This window comes from Onychomys torridus, chromosome 21, assembly GCF_903995425.1.
Source record: "Onychomys torridus chromosome 21, mOncTor1.1, whole genome shotgun sequence".
NCBI lineage: Eukaryota > Metazoa > Chordata > Mammalia > Rodentia > Cricetidae > Onychomys > Onychomys torridus.
In genome coordinates, this window is record NC_050463.1 from 29,770,241 (window position 1) to 29,794,183 (window position 23,943).

General features: G+C 47.4%; 1 protein-coding gene across 1 annotated transcript in view; it reads left to right on the forward strand.

The window, feature by feature from the left end:
• The first annotated feature begins 8,627 nt into the window (after nt 1-8,627).
• Nucleotides 8,628-23,943, forward strand: part of Galnt14 (polypeptide N-acetylgalactosaminyltransferase 14) — a 225,557-nt gene continuing 210,241 nt past the window's right edge. The window contains exon 1 of the mRNA XM_036171005.1: nt 8,628-9,135. Coding sequence (XP_036026898.1) covers nt 9,007-9,135 — 129 coding nt within the window. The 5' untranslated portion in view covers nt 8,628-9,006. The remainder of the gene's footprint in view (nt 9,136-23,943) is intronic.

Sequence of the window (23,943 nt, forward strand, 5' to 3'; positions counted from 1 at the left end):
GGTACAGGCAGGTGGGGTGCAGGAAGGTGAGGTGGACCAGGTGAGGTGCAGGCAGGTGAGGTGGAAGCAGGAGGGATGCAGGCAGGTGAGGAACAGGCAGGTGGGGGGGACCAGTTGAGGTGGAGGTGGGTGAGTTAGAAATTGGTGACTTTCTCACAGCAGAATTTCCTAATTCCAATGGACATCTAGGTTTGAAATCTTTTGTTTTAAATCTCAGTAGCAGAAAGACAAGATCATAGGTGAAATTCCCACCTCAAAAGCTTTTTAACCTTGTATGAAGAAAACCTTTGCTTTTTAGTGACATTCTTTATACTTTATATCATTCATGCCATTTCAAAATAGGGGCCTTGGAGAGAGAAAGTGAATAAGTCATGGCAATTTATGAATGAACACACACACAATATTGTTTATTTTATTTTATTTTGTTAATGAATAACTGGCATGTTCTCTTGTAGAGGTGGTTGCATGTTATTGATGGGTGAAAAGGCCTTTATTCTTTCCTCTCTTATTGCAAATGTATCAACTACCTCAGGAATTTTGGATGAAAAGGTAAAAATGTTTTGTCAGCACCAGTGAGTTGGGATCAAAATGAGTGATGTTTTTAATGAGAAACACTTGAGGAACACTTACCAGGCAAGCTAAAAGGGAGAAACAGAAACACAAGTGACTCACTCAACTCAACCCACTTTGCCATTAACACGTTCTGGGGCCTTGCAGGTCTGGAACAGCTCTCAGGCTGAGCTGGGTCTCTGCTGCAGCAGTCAGCAGGATCCTTCACTGACACACCATAAAGCAGCTTTGCCTGTTCTTATGTAATACGTCTTTGCAGCTTAAACCTTTAATTAACCAGAGATGTCATCAAGAAAAGTTTGCCAAGGAAGAGGATGCCTGGTTTAATTAAAAAGATCTTTAATAGTTATTAAGGAAATCAATTTGGAATTCAGGCCTAGGAGCTGAGACGGGGGAAGGAATCAGTGAGAGGAACCTTCCCATCTCTCTGGGTAATGGATTTTAGCCCTGTGATCTGCACTGCTTCAAAATCCCCCAGGCTGGTGGTCCAGCACACGAAGAGAGATGCTTGTCGCTCACCGTTTTTTTTTTTTGAATCTGTATCCCAGATCTGAAAGGCAGTTCTGTCTTAATACAAGAGAAGGCTAACCTTTCTGGAATGCAGTTATCCTGACAATCAAAAGAAATAGGAAACCTTTATAAATTGAAAATCTCCTACCTCATAAGTATAAATGATTTCTTTTCCCCAAAGAGATGCATTATTTTTTCCCTGAGGATTTGTGCTTGGACTGTACATCAGGCTGCTTTTCCATTACCGTTCAAACTGGCCTTTGTCGGATCAAGCCAGAGAAGGGGATTTGGCTCTTTTGTGCACAAAAGAAATATTATTTTTCACTTGTCTCATGAAAATGAGGACACAAAAGGTGAGACAGCCAGAGGATGGGTGAAGCAAATTGTCTGCATAGAGAAAACTACAACAGGGGGATGATATTAATATCATTTTCCGTTGATGCACAGTTAAGTTCAAATGCTTAAAGCACTTTTCAAATAGTCTATGTTTAATTAATATTTGTACTGCACTTAGCAAGTGAAATGGAAGACAGGTGCAGAGCATGGCTCTAAAAATGATTTTCCTGTTGGGATGGAGCTAATTTTCAGTTGGACCAAGGTGTCTCTATCTAGGAGACATACTGTCACCCAGCAGAGACATGAGGAGGGACCAGGTCTTTAATGCTCCAGCTTTTGTTCAAAATGCCAGTTTATATTTTCTGAGAGAACTGGGGAAGGCTATTTATTTATATTCCTCAGAGCAAACTGCTCAGAGTCTGAGCTTATGGTATTGTTGCTGTTTTGTGGATTATCTGGAACCTTCTGGGTTCAGTGGCTTCCCCATCTCCATTCCCAGAGGCGTCTCAGCTCCCTCTTCCTCTTGGCCTATCTATCCTAGGGAAGAATGTCCCTTTGGAGCATGGTGTATAGTGAGGAGGCTTGAGGACTACAGGAGGGTAGATATAGGACAGTCCAAGCTTGACCATGAACACATGGTCTTGCCGCTGGCTGATGATACAGATTTTTCTAGGCTACAATTTCTTCAAGCACAAGCTGAAGAGAGCTGAAATAAATGATCTCCAAGGTTCTGGTTGGACCCTATGATTCTGATCCATTTCCCTCATTTTCCTAGCTAAGTCTCCACGGTAGGAGGCACTATCCAGGAACATCTGCTTATAAACTGGCAAGCAGCAGGCTAGATCCAGATTGCATACCTATTTTGTTTACTCCATCCATTTTTTCCCATTTGTGTTTTTGGTAAGGGGACAGGTTATTGAGTAAGCTACCAACTGTTAAGATCCTCTGGGAGACATCATGACTTCACATCACCATCTAGACATCTGTGTCTGTTGATAATCCGGAAAGCTATTGCTGTGGTTGATTTGTGTTGGTGGTGACCAGTTATAGGTAGTCACTGCTGGACTTCCATGGCCCCCCACATCCCCTGCTGCTGTGATCACTTTGCCATACACCCCAATGTTCCTTGTTTTCATCATGCTTACACCACTACTCCTCGGCTTCCTCTCATTTCATCCATTTGTGTGACTCTTGTTGCATATGTAGGCATGTGGACCAGAGGGAGAGGTGGTTGTGAGGATGAGTAGAATACGGGTTTGGGGACTCCTTGTCCTCTGAAGGAACCCAGGTGCTTCCCAGGATCTGTGAGATGCCATGTGAGTGAAACATCTTCAGTAGTATTTGTGGGATCAGAAATGCACTGACATCATTGCATGATTACCTTATGCAAAGCCAGCCTAATTTGTCCATATTGTCAATAATAGTCCTTTATGACTATTTGTGGTGATATATTGTGTACCCTAGATGTGATGATAAATTTTGTACCCTAATAAACTTATCTGGGGATCAGAGGACAGAGCCAGCCACTAGATTAGACATAGAGGCCAGACAGTGGTGGCACACACCCTTAATCCTATCACTTGGGAGGCAGAGATTCGGTCTAGATCTCTGTGAGTTCAAGGCCACACTGGAAACAGAGCAAGGCATTGGTGGCACATACCTTTAATCCCAGTACTGGGAAGCATACACACCTTTAATCTCAGGAAATGATGTCAGGGCAGAGAAAAGCATATAAAGTATAAGGAAACAGGAACTCGTGCTCTTGAGGCTGAGGATTTCATAGAGGTAAGAATGTGGTTTGCTTGTTTTGTTTCTCTGATCTTTCACCTTTCACCCCAATATCTGGCTCTGAGTTTTTTAATTTAATAAGACCAGCACTCGGGAGGCAGAGCCAGGTGGATCTCTGTGAGTTCGAGGCCAGCCTGGTCTCCAAAGCGAGTTCCAGGAAAGACTCAAAGCTACACAGAGAAACCCTATATCAAAAAACCAAAAAAAAAAAAAAAAAAAGATTCATGTTACAACTATTTAGGGCATCTCAAACCCTCTCTCTCTACACACACACACACACACACACACACACACACACACACACACACACATGCACTATTTGGATATATATAAATTTGAAGAGCAAGGACCCTTGTTTTAAGCAATCTTGATAACTAAGAAAGATCTTTAAGCAGTCTTTCTTACTTATCAAATTTATTATCTCTACCACAAATGTCTTGAGCATGAAAGGGGACATTGTTGACAGTTGTGCCAGAAATATGAGTAGAAGAAACCCAAGGAAACTGAGGCACTGGGCTCACTCTTCTCAGCTACTGATGCCATAGGAAATGTGCCCTCGGCCTCTGGTGGTTGGCCTAGTGGCCATCCACTCTTAGGGTGTGCTTGGCACCTCTTTGTTCCTGGCAGATTTGAGAGGCCTGTATAACTTAGTTTCTCCTTAGACTTAGCTTTCCTGCTCACTTTGACAGTAGGTTCACACCTTCAAGCAGAAGCCTACCAATAAAGACGATTATACGTGACTATCATATATAAAGCAGGTGGGATCCAGGGCATGACATCTGAAGAATGAGTTTCCCGATTCTTCAGACGAGGCTCTTCACTAGCTAATTTGAGTTAAAGATTTTTCTTCCAATTTTTTTTTTTCCATTAAGCTGAGTCACTCCTTCACACTAGCAAGAACCATTGCATTTCCTATGCAAAACGTGGGGGAGGGGCCACCATTACTGACGATCAAACCAGTTTCTACAGTCAGATAAAGACCTATCATTGTAGCAGTAGTAAATTTTACGCTTGGCATTTGGATAAGGAACAAAGAAAGTTTGGGGGTATTTCACAATAATGGAAAAGCAGGCTTTTGAAATGCAAAAATCTAAATCCCTTTGAAGGAAACAAATTATACAGTAGTGCAAAAGAAAATAAAAAGGCGGAGGGAAGGGCTGAGGTGGTGGGGAGCATAAAGCAAAATGTTTAATAGATAAAGGTTCAGAGAGGTGACCGTCAGGTGCCTTAACCCATAGATAGAGCCACCCATGTACTCATCAAAGATGAGAGGGAAAGGCATCTGGCTTTATTCCTCTGACAAAAAGGTTCCAACGTGGCCGAAAGGGTGAGCATGGGGTTGGTAATAGCTCCTTCTCCTTCGCACTTTGCCCAGATGATTCCATTGCTCAGTGCAGAAAAAGCCTTGGTAGGAGACCCAGGACTTGTGATTGTTGACAGGATCTACGGTAGAGAGAGAAAACAAGAATGCAGAGCGGAGGGGGCTGATGCATTATTTACAGCTAAAACTTGAACAGGGCCCGCTGCAGGGGCTGGCTCAAAGACTCACGCCTGTAGGGCTGTGGAATAAAGACAGGCATCTTTGAATTCTCCCTTTCACTCTTTTCTTTTCCTTGCTTGCTGGGGAACCCTGCCAGGGCTTGGAACAGCATGCCAGCCTCTCATCTTCCAGTGCCACCATCTGCCTTGCCCCTCTTTACCTTTCCCCCTGGCCTAGAAGGGGTAAACTCTTCCACAGAATACCACCTAGCTCTAGTAGATCAAAATTTGTAAGGCTGGCCGGTAGGGGCATCGCACGGGTGGTGACAGGTCTGGTGAGTGTTCAGATGGCAAGATGTGCATGCGGCCACCTGTGCAAGAACACACACATGCACGCTTCCTGGTGGGCAGGGAGGAGGGACTTGAAGAATCTGATCCAGAAGGAACAAAAGGTGCTGCTGCCTGTACAGTGAGCTGAAAGAGAGTGACAGGCCCAGGCAGACAGCTAAAAGAAAGGAAAGCCAAAGTGTGAAAACCCACAGCACACGCCGCCGCCAGAGAGCATATGCATCGGACTTCACAGCTTCCTCCTGTTTCCAGCTTACATTTGCTCCATATGCTGCTTTACACAGCTTTCTGGGGCCATAATGGGTTTTATTCCGTAGTTTTTATACTAACATGAATGACTCACATCTGCTCCAGTACCCAATTTGCTCTCTAATGTCTTCGCCTGTGAGGAGGGAACAGCCTCTACTGAACTTACCAACGACTGGAGTGGCACAGAGTCCAAATCCAGGGGAAAAGGCAGGTTAGAACCGGAACCGTGTGAGCTAAGAGGTTCTTTGCAAGAATGCCCCGTTACACAGGGGAAGAACTGGAACCTAGAGAAATAGGAACTGGCTCAAGAATCGTGACCAGGAGGTAGCTCTATTTAGGGCAAATGAGAGTCCTAATTCAGAGCACATTTTTTTTTTCTTTCTTTTTTCATTTCCTGCCCAAATCATTTGCTCAGAGCTTTTCCTCCCTCTATTGATTGTGATGAGAAAATCGTAGTTTGGGTTGGTCACCAGTGATAGAGTTAATGCCCACTGTGGGATCAGCAGAGCACTGTGCTATTTAGGCTGATGTGTATGCATGTGTATTAGTGTGCGAGTGGATATGCACAGGCATGTGGGGGCCAGAGGATAACCTTGGGTGTTATTCTCAGGCATCATTCACCTTGTATTTTTAAGGCAGGATCTCTGGCTGGCCTGGAACTCATCAAGCAGACTAGGGTAGCTGGCTAGTGAACCCTTAGGGACCATCCTATCTCTGCTTCCTCAGCTCTGGGTTTATGAAGTACAGCTTCCTTCTTTCTTTTCTCCTTCCTTCCTTCCTTCCTTCCTTCCTTCCTTCCTTCCTTCCTTCCTTCCTTCCTAAGTTCTGGCAATGGGACTCAGAACCTTGTACTTGCAAACACTTTACAGACTGAGCCATTGCCAAGCCCCCAAGCCAGGTAGTTAAACAGTTTTAAATATTTGTTCAAGCTTGGGGACCTCTAGACATATTGGATCTCAGGAGAGATCTACAATGCTGAGGTCTGCACGGAGATTGAAGACTCATCTGTAATCTACCCCGATTCAAATGCCAATATGCCCTTTGGTTGGGTCAGGTAATGGCACTTAGCAAAACTGGATTCTTTAGAAATCTTTCGGGGCCCAGGCACCCCTCCCCATGTGAGAAGACAAAACAATGATTTAAGAGCAAGTGCTTGCTTTCGGAGAGAATCTCCAGTCTCCCCAGCATTACAGGCCGTCCTTTGGAGACGTCTCACCCCAGGGCCTTGGTTTCCCCATATGCCAACCAGTCTGAATGAAGCACCTCAGCAGCAGGCAGTGTGGGGCTGCACCATCTCAGGAGCTTGGCGGTGGTGTTGTGTAACTGTCTGCCATCTGTTACTCAGAAGCAGCAGCATCACAAAGCGCTGAGCAATGGACTCTGGTGGTGCTGCTGCTGCTGCTGCGCCTGCCTAGAGCACTGAGCAGCTCCACAGCTTGCTTGAGGGGTGGGGGTGGGTCCCCTGCAGAGCCGACACAGAACACTTTGGAGGTCCAGGACCGGGGACCTAGGGTGAGGCTCCGGGAATAGAGCCGGGGAGCTCAGAAAGCTGCCACGTCCCACCCCTCCTCTGGTAGTTATTTACCCAGGCCTTTGGCTGCCTGAAGCATTAACTGGAGAGTAGACCCAACCTTTCAGAGGTTAGGAGTCCAACAAAGACAAGTGTGGGACATCAGCAGTCAGCAGGGGTCTGTCTGTGTGGTGCTCAGCAAACTCAGCTGCATCTGGAAATGGGCTGGCAAGCTTTTTCTGGCTGTTGGATTTCCACAGCTGTTTCCAACCCCCAATTTCTTAACCTCCAGCCTCTTACCTCCAGGACTCTCCAGGGCTGTTGGGCAGGGCTGCCTTATGGCTGAAACACAAGGTACCGGTATCAAATACTGGATGCTTTGTATGGGCTCCTCTGTTTCTGAGCATGTGTCTTGAGGGCTCCATAGCATTGGAGGAAATCTGGAGATGTGATTGACACCTTTCTTACCTGTAGTCAGGTGTAGGCGCTGCCCTGATAGCAAGCTCTAGCTCCGTGAATGAAGATGTAGGGAAGATGCAGCTGTATTACTTGCTGCTGCGTCATTGTCACCTGAAGAAACTTAGAGCCAGCATCCCTCTAACTAACGGCGCGGCTCCAGTGGCCACAGCTCCCCAGACTGCGCAAAAATTTCATCTTCTCTCTCTGAACTCTCAGGAAGGACAGATGCCCGGCATTCACTGTTCACATCCATTTTAAGATGCGGAATCTAATAGGGAAGGTATAGGATGCGGCTGTGATTTTCACTGTTGGCGGTGTAGGTAGGTTAGGTTGGGAACCATTCCCCGTTCTAGAGATATGGTTAGAATCCCAGCCTACCTGAGGCCTGTGTGGGAACTGGATTCAGAATGTCCCCTGTCTCTAAATCCTAGTGGCTTTCCTCTGTAACTGAAGGGCGTATTAAAAGCAGTTGGGGAAGGGATTTTTTTTTTTTTTTTTTTTCCTCGAGACAGGGTTTCTCTGTGTAGCTTTGCGCCTTTTTCCTGGAACTCACTTGGTAGCCCAGGCTGGCCTCGAACTCACAGAGATCCACCTGGCTCCCCACCCCCCATCCCCCCCATCCCCCCCCACCCCACCCCCGAGTGCTGAGATTAAAGGCGTGCGCCACCACCGCCCGGCCGGGAAAGGGATTTTGAAAGATACTTGCCTGTACCTAGTGCTTGAATTTCCACCCCCACTTTCTCACAGCTTCCTGTAGTTACCCTAACTTTAGGCCCACCCTCTCCAGCAAGCCCCGGATACTTTACAAGGAGAGAAAACTCCTCAGGGAGATAATTTTTACCTTAATTTTTAAAAGGACATCTTTCAAGTTAAATTTAGACCGGCTCAGTTTTCCATTAAGCAGAGAAAGTTGCCAGGCACCTGCTCGGAGGCAAAGACGTGCCCTGGGGAGATGGCTGAACTCGACCTTGGCCCTGAATGGCCAAGCAAGTGAGCCTGACTTGAGGCAGCATCTGTGTCAGCCTCACTATCCCCATGTTGGCTCGGGGCTAGAGGACCACGTGCAGCGCCCCGCGGCGAACGGGAACTCCTCCCAGGCAGTGCTTCACCTGGCGCGGGCTGGGCCGGTCCTTAAGTCTCAGCTTGCCGCGGGTGTAGCTGTAACCCGTGGCCGCCCCATCCCGCCCCGCACGGCCCCAGCCCGGGATGGTCCGAGAGCTGCATCCAAGGTCCCTCAACGAGCACGGTGCTCCTCGGTCGGCGGGAGGCGGTAGCGCCCCCTCTCAGAGCCGGGTTCGCTCCCGCCCCGCTCTCCCAGGGAGTCAGTCTGTCTGTCGGGCCCGCCCTCCCTCCGCGCTCCCTCCTCCTCGTGCTCCTCCGGGGGTGCCGGGCACAGCCTCAGATTCCACCTTCCCGGCTGCTCCAGGCAGTTTCCCTCGCGGCGGCCGCGGGCAAAGGCAGCCGCGGCGAGCAGCAGCATCTCGGCGGTCACCGCGGCTCTCGGGCTGGAGCGGGCGCCCGACTGCGCTGCCCCTCGCCCCTTCCCGGCCGCGTCTCGAGTCTCCGGCGCCCCTCGCCCGGCTGTGGCTTCTCTCCGAAGCGGGCGGGGCTGGATCCCACCACCCAACATCGGGATCCCGGGAGCAGCGTTTCTCTTAGAGCGAGGCGCCGCTCGGCGACTCGTGCCCCGCCGCCCCTGACCGCCGGGGGGTGCCCCAGGGACGCGTCTCCGCCGAGAGGAGCAGGCAGAGGGGACCATGCGGCGCCTGACTCGCCGCCTGGCGCTGCCCATCTTCGGGGTGCTCTGGATCACCGTGCTGCTGTTCTTCTGGGTCACCAAGAGGAAGTTGGAGGTGCCGCTGGGACCCGAAGTGCAGACCCCCAAGGTATGCCGTTTGGTGGCGCGCAGGGCGCGGGGCACTGGCCGGTGGGAGGGCGCGCGGTCTATGCGCGCGGGGTTTCAGGGTTCCAAGGCACGGGGTGAGGGGGGGGGGGGGTGTCTGGGTGCTGCGAGCAGGTAACAGGAGCGGGATGCGGCTATGGGGAGGTGCTTGAGGAATTTAAGAAGCTTCGGGCGTCTCCGGATCCTTGGCATGTGTAAGTGCCAGTGGGTGTGGGTGGTGGGCGCGCGCTCGTGGACAGAGCGGGGCTCCCAACTTAAGTAGCAGTCCGGTGGCCGAGGGGGCGCTGCGGACCAGCCATCCTGGGACTGGCGGTCAGTGGGTGCCGCTGGAGGGTCACTGGAGGTTGGCAGGTTTGGCGATGCTGGCACCCATGAGAAGTGTGGATGTTGGGACCTCCTTCGCTCCGCGGCTGCCAGGCCCCAGGGGAGGAGGCTGATGAGCAGGGTGCGCAGCGCACGTAAGCAACACTAGCCAGCTCCATGGAGCCTCCCCAGCCCGTGCCTTGCCTGCCCACCCGGCCTGGCCTGGTGGCACCTGGCTCTGTAACCTCTTCTCCAGCCCGTTAGCTGTGGTGGAAGTTGAATGCGTTCAGAACACCACGAAGGAGTCCCTAAGAACAGAAAGCTTCCTACCGGCAGGCAGTTGGGGAAATGGGAACCCAAGTGGCTTTTCTAACTCTTGACCAGGAGGAGCGCAGCCCAAAGGAGTGGAAGGTTCCCCACTACAGGTTCGCGCTTGAGATTCAGAGCCCTTGTTCTTTTCCACAGCCTTGAACAGGGGAAAGAGAGCGAGGCCTCTGGGGGGATTTGCTGGCAGCTAAACAACCTTTGTGAGTTCAGGGCAGTCTGTAGGAGTGGGAGGAGGAGGCCTTGGAGGAGCCTGTGGTCTGAAAAAGGAAGACTGATGAACACCGGTGTGTTGAATAGGAGGGGAATCTCATCACCCAGTACAGCAGAGAGGCCCTACTGTGTGCAGAGTGCATAGTGGGTGCTTTCTTCATACACCGTTGTTGAGTAGTGTTCTTATTTCATAGATGGAGAAACAGGTTGAGAGTCTTTAAATAACTCACCTTACTTAGATCATTCTGGTTTCGGACTCAAACCTTCACATTCAGGATTTTCCCACTTGGATCCTACAGACTCTCCTCTTAACCAAGTCCACTGTCAACTTGTGCTTTGGAATCTTGCCCATGTTAGCTGATCAACACAAGCATTTAGTTAGCCCCCACAGACCCCAGCTGTGTGTGAGCTGCCGTGAAATGCCGAGGTCCAGGGTTTGATCCTAGGTTTTATTCGTCCGTGGTTCAGGACGTGCAGGACTGACAGCCAAGTGGGTTCACTACCCTGGGTGTCATGAGAACCTGGGCTTCCTGGAGGAGGACACAACAGCTGAGTTGAGAAGGATGGACCATTGGCCAGTAGGCAGAGGGCATCCGAGGTGCAGATGAAGTCAGGGGACTGAGGTGGCAGGGGGCAGGCTTGTATGGGTTACATAGGGAAGCGATACCGTGGATTGGCGTGTCCATCAGCCAGCCTTTGTCGTACAGGATCTGTTTTCTTACTGACACAGACCTTGACCACAGATCTGCAGGGATTTTTTTTTCTTCTTCTTTTTCCCTAGGTGGTTCTGCTCTGTGTGATGCAGTTAATGATGCCTGCAGGGACATGAACCTTCTCTGTTTTGTGCTGAATCTCATTACCTTAAGCTGACTTATTCCTAGTTTGGCCCCAGGGATCTGGGACAAGAGCTGTTTTTCCTTTGGAGGTGCTCTCTGTCGCTATACCTTTCCAACCTTTTATCATGGTCTGCTCAACACATTTAGTGACAGGAGGAGCTATGTACCTACCAGGCCTTATGCCAGTTTTGGGTGCTGCTCTGATGGGTCTGTCCCTGACCTTGTTTTGTGTGTGTGTGTGTGTGTGTGTGTGTGTGTGTGTGTGTGTGTGTGTGTGTGTGTGTGTGTGTGTGTGTAAGCTCTGGGAAGTTCCTTGGTGATATAGAATCATCAAGTGATGTGTAAGTGATGAATGGTCTCATATGAGGAAGAGGCCCGTTCTTTGCCTGAACATTTGACCCACTCCTCATTTTTGTATATCCTTCTGAAAGTCTCATTTATTCTTTACCTCTTGAGATTTGACACATTTTATTATTAGGTGTACCCCCCACCCTTTTCTGTTAGTGTTCTTCTACAACCCATTTTCACTTTTATGTGTGTCTACATAAATGTCTTGTGTGTGTTTTTATATATATTTATGGATGAACATTCCTCCGGATCTTAGTGCGTGTGTCTTAATTAGGGTCACTATTGCAGTGATGAAACACCATGACCCAAAGGGTTCATTTGGCTTACACTTTCATGTCACTGTCAGCATCAAAGGAAGTCGAAACAGGAACTAAGACAGCGCCAGAAGCTGGAGGCAGGAGCTGATGCAGAGGTCATGGATGAGTGCTGCTTACTGGCTTACTAGGTTGCTCCTCAGCCTGCTTTCTTATAGAACCCAGGACCAGCAGCCCAGGGATGGCACCACCCACAATGGGCTGGTCCCTCCCCCATCAATCATCAATTAAGAAAATACCCTACAGGCCTGCCCACAGCCCAATCTTATGGAGGCATTTTCTTCCTTTTCTCTTCCTTCCTTCTTCCCCCCCCCCCTCCCCCCCCCCCCGTCTCCCTCTCTCTTTCTCTCTCTCCCTCTCTCTTTCTTATTTTCTTTTTTCCAAGACAGGATTTCTCTGTGTACTTTTGGTGCCTGACCTGTATCTCGCTCTGTAGACCAGGCTGGCCTCCAGCTCACATAGATCCACCTGGCTCTGCCTCCCGAGTGAAGTGTTGGGATTAAAGGCGTGTGCCACCAACGCCCGGCTTGGAGGCATTTTCTTAACTGAGGTTCCCTCCCCTCAGATGATTTTAGTTTGTATCAAGCTGACATAAAACTATCCTTTCACAGTGTGTATCTCAGGAATGATGAGACCAGAGAGCTTTACGTCCCATGATTGGTGTGAACAGAAACTTTGTATGATATGTCTAAAGGAACACAGTATTCTCCCCCAACTTGACTGCACGTTAGAATTGTCTGGAGAACTTGACTGGCATAGAGATCTTGAGTTTATTATGGAGATTATGACTCTGTTGATTTGGGAGAAGGTCCTAGAATTAGCCCTTCTGCAAATGTGTCATGTGACTGTAAAGCAGTGCTTGAGAAATAGATGAGGAAGGCCAAGTCTGTTGTTGTGTTGCTTTGCGTGAACATGGCCAAATGAGTCGTCTCCTCCATGAGTGTGATCATAACTAAGTCAGGCTGAACCTTTGCACGCAGGAAGTAGAAATCCATAATGTAGTGCTTTTCCAACTCACAGGCTCCATTTCCCATATTAGCTTATTTAATCTCCCCAGAAACCAACAAGGGAGCTAATACTTCGTTTTACAGGAGAGATTAAATGATGATATGGGTGGAGATAAAAAGGCTTTTCAAGGACAGCATCAGGACAAGAATAGGATGAGGAATGTTCTGGGGACTGCTCATCTCGTGTTTACATTAGACGGACAGCCTAAGTCTCCACTTGTGGGTGATTCAGTGAGGTTGGAGGTGGGCACAGTGTGAGCTCCTCATCTACTTTCTGGAGCTTCTCTGCCCCCATGGAGAGTTTCCAAGTGTGTGTGTGTGTGTGTGTGTGTGTGTGTGTGTGTGTGTGTATGCGTGAGCGTGCAAGCATGTTTGGGTCCTCGCCTTCCACATTGTTTGAGATGGGGTTTTCTTTGCTGTTTTTCTGCTGCATAGGCCAGGCTAGCTGGGGCGAGAGGGTCAGGGCTCTCTTATGTCTCTGCTTCTCTTCCTGATGTAGGAACCCCGGGGTTTCAGACATGGGTTGTCTGTTGTGGCCTGCTTTTACATGGGCTTTAGGAACATGAACTTAGGTCTTCATGGTTTCAAGGCAAGCGCTTTACCCATCAAGCCTTAACCTTTAGCCTGGGGTTGTTTTCTTGACAGTAAGAATACAGTTGGTACATTTGTCTACCATGGGGGAATACTCAGGTTCTGAATGAGTGCAGTCCACAAGACATTTGTAGGAAACAAGGATACAATCACTGGGGAAGACTTTCCTGGATGTGCAGAAGCCTAGGGGGAACCTTGCCTCTTGCTGAGGCTTCTCTCCAGTGTAGGGGTGGAATGATGTCTTTCCTCCTTATCATAAAGTTGTGGTCCACACCTCTAAAGCAAAAGACAAGTTAACAGGAGAAAATTGATTGTAGTTTTACATGCCGTGGAAACCCTCAGATTGAAAAATCCAAAGACCCAGCGTGTACTGTCAAAGACATCACATTGTAGATCTGGTGGGGAGTAGATAGCAGTAGAGGATATACCACTGGAAAAAAGGGCATGTTCCAAAGCAGGCAACTGGGGCAGGGAAGCAGCAAAGCCTGTTTAGATCCTTTAAACTATCTGAACAGCATTCTTTCCTCCTGGGTGTGGGCAGGACCCTTTATAGAATGAAGGGCTTTAGATCTAATATCAGATAAGGTAGGTCAGAGAATTTCTTTATTGCCATCTCTAACTCACAGAGTGCACGAGATTAATCTTTTGAGGTTTTATGGCTTGCTTTGGGTAAAGAGAAGTCCTAGTATTATGTGGCTTACCCGAGGGAAGAGAGATTCTAGGTTCTTTGCCTTGCCCTTGGCAGAGAACTGGGACCAGGAAACAGGAGGAAATGCTTATGGAGAGAACCTGCTTCTGAGACTTTCACTCGGGGATACTTTTTTCAAAAGCTCCAATACCAGCATGGTGGTGAGAGTCAGTTTATTTCTAAAGCGAGAACAGTGGACATCCTTCCGCTGCTTCTTCAGAGAAGTTGAGAATGGTGTAGTTAGGGGAGACAGTTCTTGGGCTGGAGACTGCCCAACTATTAGAGTCTGTCTGGTTATAGGCATTCAGATCCTTGTTCTCCTTATCTCACTGTGCTACGAAACATCTCCATTCTCCTAGTGATGATGTCATCACAGGCCTGATATAACCCTCTGCTCAGTGCGTCACAGTCTGAGCGAGGTGGACAAGGACACACTGTGCTGCAGTCCTGTTAGAGTAATCAGATCTTTTTCTTAGTTTCACAAATGGATGGTTCTAGGGAGATGGTTCTCAGTGAAGTACTTGCCTACGTGCTGCTCAAGCATGAGGACCAGAGTTCTATGCCCAGCACCCACATCCAAAGGCAGGCAGGGTAGTATGCTCTTGTAATCCCAGCTCTACTGTGGCAGAGGCAGGATTCCCAACCAAGTCAGTGAGCTCTAGGCTGGTGGAAAGACCTCGTCTCAAAGAACAAGGTTGGGGTTGGAGAGACGGCTCTGATGAAGTCCTCAAGTTTGCCTCATCAGCATTTACCTTAAAAAACAAAACAAAACAAACAAACAAACAAAAAACAACAAGCCAGCTGTGTGGAGTGCACATCTGTAATCCCAGATCTTAGGAGGCAGAGATAGGCGGATCCTTGGCATTCACTGTCCAGGTGGACTAGCCAAGCTGCTGAGCTCAGGCTTCAGCTATGGAGCCCATCTCAAAAGCTTAGGCGGAGAGCCACTGTGGAAGATACCTGGTGTCTACCTTTGACCTGTATGCACATACACGTGCACACTCTCACATAAACATACATCTCACATACACATGAATACTACACACACACACACACACACACACACACACACACACACACACACACACACACGCTTCTGAGAAATGACACCTGAGGTTGACCTAGGTAGGGCTCTCTGCTTATGTACACACTCAGGCACATGCACACACGTGCACACATAAGGAAGACTGGCTCTGTGCACAGCTGAAGTAAAGATTTCTTTAAACCTGACTTTTTTTCGTGCTGATTTGATTTTAATGCTGGCTCTCTACCCCCCAATTATTCATCAAATCTCTAATTTCTAGTTGAAAACCACGTGACAAGTTTGATGTTTTATTCAAACTGTATATTAATGATAAATACTGTATCACTTAAAAAGACCTGAAAAAGGTGTGTTCATTTCTTCTCTCTCCTGTCATTTGTTTGCCGTTTGGAAAATTATATAATAACTGACAGATTAAAAAAAAAAAAAGGAGCAGAATTTCTTGTCTCTTATTTCCAAGAAACTAAATTTAGTCCAAAGGCTTAGTAAAAGCAAGAGTTTCAGGCCGGAGGGTAATTTTTGAGGGCGGTATTAGAAATGTAAAGGCTTGGAGTGAAATGCCTCCAGCGTATGCAAATGTCCCAGAATATACTAGAAATGCAGCAGATACTATTAGAAAATACCTCGTCTTTCTGTCATATTTGCCTACCATGAGCACCTTAACTATACAACCAACCTTGTTGTTCTATTTCCCATTCGGCAGTTAATTTCTGCAATTAAAAAGAGTTATGAACTTCACAGAAGGCCACTATTAATCTGGTGGCAGTCGGTATGTGCACATTGGATTCTGCCCAGGGGATTTTGGCCCTGGCCTCACCAGAGTCAGTCTATTATCAGATGCATGTCTAGCCTGTCATTTGCTGTGCAGATGCCCATGCAAGGTGCTGTACCAGCTTCCCTTCTGAGGCTGTTCTTGGAGCCAGGGTATCAGGGTGCTATTTATTGGTAGCCCAGAACGCTGCCTGCTTCTGCAGCAGGCTTGCAAAATGCAAAGTAGGAGGTTGGGATCTTAGCAAATATAGCTTGCCTTGCCTTTCTAGAGTATGCTTTTAAATCTTTAAAAATGTATTTCATGTACTTAAAAAAGTTTAAGCCCTGTGCTATTATTTCATCACCTTTGTGAGAAATTTACCCTGGTTCGGTTTTGGCTCACTCTTGAGTTGATCCATGACCCAGAGAATTTTGCAAAGCCGATTTATCTGGTCCTCAGAACCAAGTGTCTGTCCAGGTTCTGACTCCCCTTTGCTTCCCTGGTCCTCTTTACCCCAGCTCCAGGCAGGAAGCACCGTCTCAGGACCCAAGGGTTGTGCTCTAGGGGACATGTCTGAGTTAGCCTGGGGACGATGGCACTCTATAACCTTTGTTTCTCAACAGGGCCTGGCATTTTTCAAAGCAAAGACCAACAGTTCAATTCCACCCTCCCATGCCTGGAAGCACAGACTTACACCCTGCTCAAGACAGGGAAATCACGGGAGGAAAGCCGGCTGGAAGTCAAATGAGTGTCTGTTTGTCTGCCCAGAAGGTGCCTTTCTTCAGGGCTGCTTGTCCCTCCAAAACATTCAGCTGCTCACTTGTGTTTCTCAGAGGTCATTTGTAAACCAAGCAGGGACAGAATAAGCCTGCTGTCTGCCGATGCTCAAAGCTCAGGATTTCTACCCACTCTGCTTTCTTTGCTATACCCCGCCATCCCTTATTTCCAGGAATCGTACCCTTCACCAGGCTCCCGGGAACTGGTTTTGTAGAGACATGTTTTGTGTGCCTTCATTTGATTTCTAACGTTTACACGTTTGTCACCCATCCAGAGTGTTGCAAAGTCCCTGATGTGTTTTTGGAAAATAATCTGAATTAGAAAGCAGGGACAGTTCCTCAGCTCTGCTCTTAGCAGGGAGAACATGAACCCTGCCATGGTTTCTGCACACCTACTCCAGAGACCCAGAATGATAGTCTGGCCATCTGTTTGGGGATGTGAGTTTGATGTGTCCTGTGCCCTCTGCAGCTGGCAGCTGGCTCTTCCCAGTGCCTGTGCTAGCTTGAACTAAGGGGTGAGTTTGCCCCTTCTGCAGCCCCAGGCACTCGTGAGAGCCAGGTGATAAATTCTGGCCCACCTTAGCGCCTCCATTGCGTCAAAATTAGGCATGACTTTACTTATACACGTGGCAGCCTGGGTGTCTTTCTGCCTTTGGTAGTGCCAGGACTAACTCAGCTTTTTCTCCACCTGGCTCACTAGCCTCAGCTGTGAACTGGGAACAGCACACCATAGTTGATGCCTTAGCATCCCGCCTGCAGTGAGAGCCAGTTCAGGTTAGTGAGTAAATCTGAAGGGAGACCTGTGGCTGTACATAACTGTGTGTGTGTGTGTGTGTGCGTGTATGTGTGTGTGTGTGTGTGTGTGTGTGTGTGTGTGTGTGTGTGTGGTGTGGTGTGTGCACACGTGTGCATGCGCATGTGTGTGAAGCCCAGAGGTGGACATCAGGGTGTCTTTCTTAATTGCGCTTCATCTTTCTTTTGGAAACTGGGTTCAGCTACACTACTAGCAGGCCAGCAAGCTGCAGGGCGCCTTCTGTTTGTCCCTCCCAGTGTTGAGATTACAAGGGCCTGCTGCAGAGCCTGGCTTTTTACATGGGTTCTATGGATCCAAACTTCAGGACCTTGTGCTTGTGAGGTAAGCATTTTATTCCCTAGCTCCTATTACTTATCTTTTAATTATTTTACCAGAAATACTAGACCAACCAAAAGCTAAATCAGTCTCTGAGTCTTCAGATGTTGAACTGATTAAGAAAGAACCCTTTGGGATAATGAAGAACGTGTGTATTCTCTCTTATCCCTTCCCCCCAACCCCCCGCAAGTGCACACGTACACACTCTCTCTCACATATTTGCTCACTCACATAGATGTATATACATGCTATTGCCCTGGGGAGTTCTGTAGAAGCTCCTGAAATTTGCTGGCTCTAGTATTTCAGAACGAGTGGCCTGAAATGACCTTCTAGGGCAGTGAGCTTTGCATCTGGCAGCAGCCGCTGCTATCACAGGACCTAATGAGCTTTAGAAAGCTGCTGGGGGCAGAGAGGAGATGGTGACTGTGGTGTGAGAAATGCTGCTGCCAGGCGGTGCCACATGGGGTGCCCTCTTCTTTCCTCTGGGCTTCATCTCGTTCTTTTATTTTTCTTCTGCACCCCTCTCCCCCAAAATACTACAAGTTGTTTTCTAAGGTGGAGAGCCCAGGGAAGTGGGTGAGATGCCCCACTGAGAAGTCTGAAAACACAGTGGGGGTGTGATCTGCAAGAGCCCTCTACTTCCACACAGGCCCCAAGGTCAGGGACAGCCGGCCGCTCTGCTGCTTGGAGCCACAGAACTGCTCTGGACGCAGAGGCGGTTCTTTCTGAAAGAAGGGAGTTAGCTCAGCTTTGGGCCACTCTGAGCTGTTCAGTCTTCTATCACAGGAGCTCTTACCTCTGGCAATAAGAGAAGTCTGATCCCCGGACAATGCTGATTTCAAGTTCAAAGCCTTTTCCGAGTGCCATTTCCTGGAGACACGATCTGCCACTTAAAAAATAATAATTAAATTCTCCCCGTGTCTCCTGTCTTGCAAACTGCAAGCACTTCAGAGCTTTTTCAAGGAAACACTGGGCAAACAGAGCATGTGTGCATGTTCCTGCCCGTGGGCTTGAAGGCCCGTGGAAAAGAGCAGCGGTCTCCAGGGCCTGCCGGCTGAGGATCCTGCTGTTCACACCCATTTTGTATCTTATTCAAGGACAGGTGGGCATGGGAAACATCTACAGCAGAGATGGGGGATTCCATGTTGACATGTGGAGGTCTCTCCACATGCCATCTCTGCCTTCAAAGGAGATGTGGGAATTAAAAAAAAAAAAAAAAAAAATTCCCCTTTGGTTGTCAAGGCTGAAGATTCATGCAGTATCTCTCTAATTCCTCTGATGATGATCTACCCGTTCCTGATCTCTCTCTACTCCCCAGCCATAGAAAGACTGGCCAATCAATATTTATGTGCCCATCCCTTGCAGCTGCGACGTGCAGGCAATAATGGCTGCCAAATTCCTTGATGGCCTTTGAAATATTCACGGGTGCCTGTATTGGAGGTCCATTGTTTTCCCCAGAATCTAGGGAAGAGCAGACCATGTGATGCAAGGATTAATTAAGCCTCTCAGATAATTGGCTATTAATAGATGGCCAATTGATGACTGCCAGCTGGGTGCTGAATTGACTAATGTCCTTATGGTGGGCAGGTGGTTGACTTCAGAAGAGAAACGGGCTGAGAGACCTGACTAATTAAAGACTGAATCAAGAAAAGGCAGCTAAGAGGTGGCTTCTCTGCCCACCCCCCACCCCCTTCCTATGCTATCTCACGGTTTACAAAGCATTCATCTGGACGGATGCTTCATTTGATCCTTACTGCACCCCTGTGAGACGGATGTTACTCCTGTTCTCATTTTTGAGGTGTGAGGAATCTGAGGTTAAACGGGGAGGGGACTTGGGCAAGCTTGTCCATCCAGGCTTGTACTTGCTTGATTTCTTGGACTACAGAGCATGTGGTATTTCTATTACGGACATACTCAATGTCTCGTTAGATTCTTTTCCCAGGGAAAAATGAAATGTATACTGTCTCTGAGTGTGAGTTACATGTATATTCTTTTTTTGTTTGTTTGTTTGTTTGTTTTGGTTTGGTTTGGTTTTTTGAGACAGGGTTTCTCTGTGTAGCTTTGCGCCTTTCCTGGAACTCACTTGGTAGCCCAGGCTGGCCTTGAACTCACAGAGATCCGCCTGGCTCTGCCTCCCGAGTACTGGGATTAAAGGTGTGCGCCACCACTCCACTGCCCGGCTTACATGTATATTCTTTATCTGCCTACAGAAGGGTCCTGACACAGGAAGTAGAGGAAATGCAAAATTTGTCACTGGGGGTGGGGGACTGTGTAGGACCTGGAGGCTACCCTGCCCCTGTGATGGGGGAGGATGCCAGAGCTGAAGTTGTATACTTCACGTGAGAAGTGGAGAGAGGCTGTCCTGCATGGTACCCTCTTATCTCCTTAGATAGTTGCGTTGACCTCATTTGGGAACCCTATGCGCTCCCCCCCACCCCAGTTACTTCTCCTCCATGCCTGCATAGTCTGCCCACAGGGAACGAGTCTCTGCTGCCACCCATAACGTTGCCTCAACTCAGAAGTCATCAGGCTTGTAGAATCAAGACAGACTGTCTACCCTTGCTTTGACCCCTTTCTTGGTGAACACGGTCTTTAAACAATCAAAAGTAATTCCCTCCTAAGAGGAAAAACAAGGTAATTTGAAAGAACCGAACACAACCTGTTTGCAAGGCAGGGCAGGTGCAGATAGATGACTTCAGGGAAGTGGTTTGAGAGGCCATCTAGCATCCTCTTAGCTAGCTCCTTCCTTCTCTGCTGCAGGGAACTCCAGCTTGTATTTATAAAATTAAAAAAAAAAATAGAGCATAAAGGTTAGTCTGGAAGGTGAACTGATGACTGCTTCGTTTTGCCTGGCAGATGGACTGCTGGTTCCTTCCCCACTCTAGGCTGACTTGGAAGTAGATCAGCAAAGCACAAAAGCAAGCTACTTAGTGTCTTCTTGGGCATTCTGTCTAGATTTGAGGTAAACTATCAAAAGGCTCAGGGTGGTGCTTTTACTCTTCTCCTAAGTGACAAGGTCAGTGGGTGTTCTAAAGATGTACCCGGAGTGTGACTAAGATAAGCCTTAAACTTTCACCCAATACTCAGAGGCCCTACTGGCTTGGTAGATGTTTGCTCAGTTCTCTACAATTCTCCCTGCCTTGCTTCAAACTGAGATTATGGTTTCTGTTGGGTTTCCTCTTAAAACTGAACATATGTTTTTGACAAACTTGTCATGGTCTACTAGAGTTGAGTGTGTGTGTGTGTGTGTGTGTGTGTGTGTGTGTGTGTGTACCTAGGATCCTGCAGTCTCAAACGTGGTCTAATAAGCTCAACATAAATGCGCATGCACAGCCTGCCATATGCTCAAACTGTACTAGGCAATGTGTACTTGTTCAACCCTGCAGTTGCAGGATGAAGTCTGATATGTAAATGAGTGGGCGTGGCTATATTCTAATAACATTATTTGCAGAAACCACAGTTAGATTTTCATGTATTTTTTGTATATGGTGATATATTTTCTTCTGTTGGTCATATTTTCAGATATTTATGAATGTAAAACAAATCCTGTGTCCAGGACATGCTAAGTAAGCCTGATAACAGATCCCATTTGGCCTGTAAACCACTGGGATTCTACTTGTTTAAGAATACCAAAGATATGGGGTTGGGGATTTAGCTCAGTGGTAGAGTGCTTGCTTAGCAAGTGTGAGGCCCTGGATTGGGTCCTCAGCTCTGGCATGTATATATATATATATATATATATATATATATATATATATATATATATATACATACATACACACACACACCAAAGCTAGTCTCTTCTGTTGAACATCATGGTTGAGATCAGAGGCTAGAAGGGGGTTGGAACATTTTGGGGGTATCTGGGGACATTCAGGTTTCTGATCTGAGCAGTAGTTTCACGGGCCTATCTATCTACCTTATGAAAATTTACTGGATACATATTCCTTCCCTTTTGTTTGTTCTGCTTCTGTAGAAGGTTCAAAAGGCAAAACATCTGAACTGAGTGTGGCTGGACCACAACTTCAGGTCTTAACATCTCATTTAGGGGGCAGAACCTAGCAGTAGTCTCCACTCTTTTTACAGCCACTGTTTTCTGATCTCTGAATAAGGCAGTCTTTGGAGAAAGGTGTTGGCTTGACTTTACAGTTTCCTAAATTCTGCTCCCTTTTGTAGACAGAGAGATATTTAACAACTGGTGTGGGAGAGGTTCCCAGTCAGTTCAAGTGTGTGCTGAGTTTTCACCTATTTGCTGCTGGATCAGAGGAATACGGGGTTCCTAGGGGAGAACGGGGTGGTGGAGGGCATCTAGGCTACTGAGCACTGTGAGTAGGGCTTTGGCTGGTGTATATTGTGAAATATTAGTTGAGGATGTGTTGCATTTGTTTATGCTGTGGAATATTTGTTTAATGATGCAAAGATGTGTTGAATTCTTCTATGTTACATCTGTTTAACTCTGTGAAGTTGTGTTACTTTGCTTGTCTAAAACACCTGATTGATCTAATAAAGAGATGAATGGCCAATAGCTAGACAGGAGAAAGGATAGGCTGGCAGAGAGAATAAATAGGGAGAGAAATCTGGAAAAAGAGATTGGAAGAATGAGAAAAGAAGCAGAGGACTTTGAGACCAGCCACGCAGTGACAGAGCAAGCCATGGAGTAAGAAGTAAAGAAAGGTATATAGAGTAGAGAAAGATAAAAGCCTAGAGGCAAAAGGTAAACGGGATCATTTAAGTTAAGTAAAGCTGGCTAGTAACAAGCCAAGCTAAGGCTCGGCATTTATAAGAAATAATAAGCCTTCATGTATTCATTTGGGAGCTGGGTTGTGGGCCCCACAAAGAGAAAAGAGTAAGAACGACCAACTACAATAGTACAATAGGTGAAATGCACCTATGTTTATAGATAAAGTGTAAGGGCTTAATTGCAGGAAGTGCAATTATACAGCGCAATGTGCCATATAGAAGATGGGGCTCCCTCTTTTGCTTTTGAGAAAAAAGTCAGGGAAGCAATGCTGATGAACTGGCTACTGCTGGATGGTCTCTGGGTTACCTCTCTGTTGTCTAAGATAGTGGGCATCATTACTTTTGTTTTTCAGAGGAGCACCCAGAGTCATCCATGGTAGTACATGCCGGTACTCTTAGCCCTTGGGAGGTGAGGCAAGGGGATTGCTGTGAGTTCAAGGCCTACATAGGGAGTCCTGTGGCTATCCATTAGTGACCTACTCAAGATCAGGCTCCTATGAGCAAGCAGGGAACAGGAACACCGAACCAGACTCCTCCATCTCCAGAGCTACTCTCCTCTTTCTCCTTCACCTTCTTTCTGCTGCTCTACACTCAGCCCAGACTTCCCTCTCTCCCCTAGTCATACCAATTCTGCTCTCTCAAAAACTGAGAAGTGAGACACGGCGGCCAGCCTCAAGCCTGCACTTTTCCCATATCCCAGAATTCTCCATGTCCGGATGAGATCATAAACTTTTGAGCAAGATAGTTTTGTATCAGAAGCTATCTCCTCTAGGATGAGTTATTTTAGGGCAATATTTGAGGTGAAAACTTTATAGCATTTTCAGAGAGAAATATGTTGGGCTTTTGTACCGCTCCACTGCGGAGTGTTTCTGCTCCTGGGCTTAGCCTTTCAAAAAGCAAGTCTCCAAAGTCTCACATTCTCGAGCATGCTAAGGTGCTTCAAAAGCATCTCAAGATTGATTACAGAGGGAAGGGCAAGGAATTAGTCAACAGATGCTCAAGATACAAAGGCTGCAGTCGATGGGTTAAAACACTCCTCAGCATCGCCCCTCAGAGAGGAATCGTCCTATATCTAGCATAATAACACCAATTATTTGGTTGTTTGTGCTGAGAAGTTGAAAGCTATTGTGTGCCGGGGAAATACTCAGCATGGAGCAGTAATTATAGATCAGCTGACAATAGAAGACACAGTGGTCTGACTGCTAATTAGATTATTCGCACTCAAAACAAATACCTGCTATTAACCATAAATGAGCTGTGTTTATGAGACTTTTCTTCTTCTTTTCATACTTGTTTCTTTTTTTAGTGTGTGATTTCCTTTCTCCTATCTGTGTCCCGACTCCCCAGTTCCCCATCACATGTAGCATATTTTTGTTTGTTGAGCTTCCATTAAGTGTGTGTGTGTGTGTGTGTGTGTGTGTGTGTGTGTGTGTGTGTGTGTTGCTTTTCAGGTTCAAAGGGGATCTGAGGACTGGGATGTATTTTCACATGTCAGGGCCCTTAATGGGATGCAGCAGGTCATCTTAGGGGAGAATTCAGCGCCACTTTGTGACCAGATGCAGGGCTTACCATGGGTGAAGAGAGTTTGTGAAGAGGGATGTTTTAGTTATTTTAGTTATTGCTGTGAAGAGACCCCATGACCATGGCAACTCCTAAAATGGAAAACATTTAATAGGGTGGCTTACAGTTCAGAGGCTCAGTCCATTATCATCATGGTGGGACATGGCAC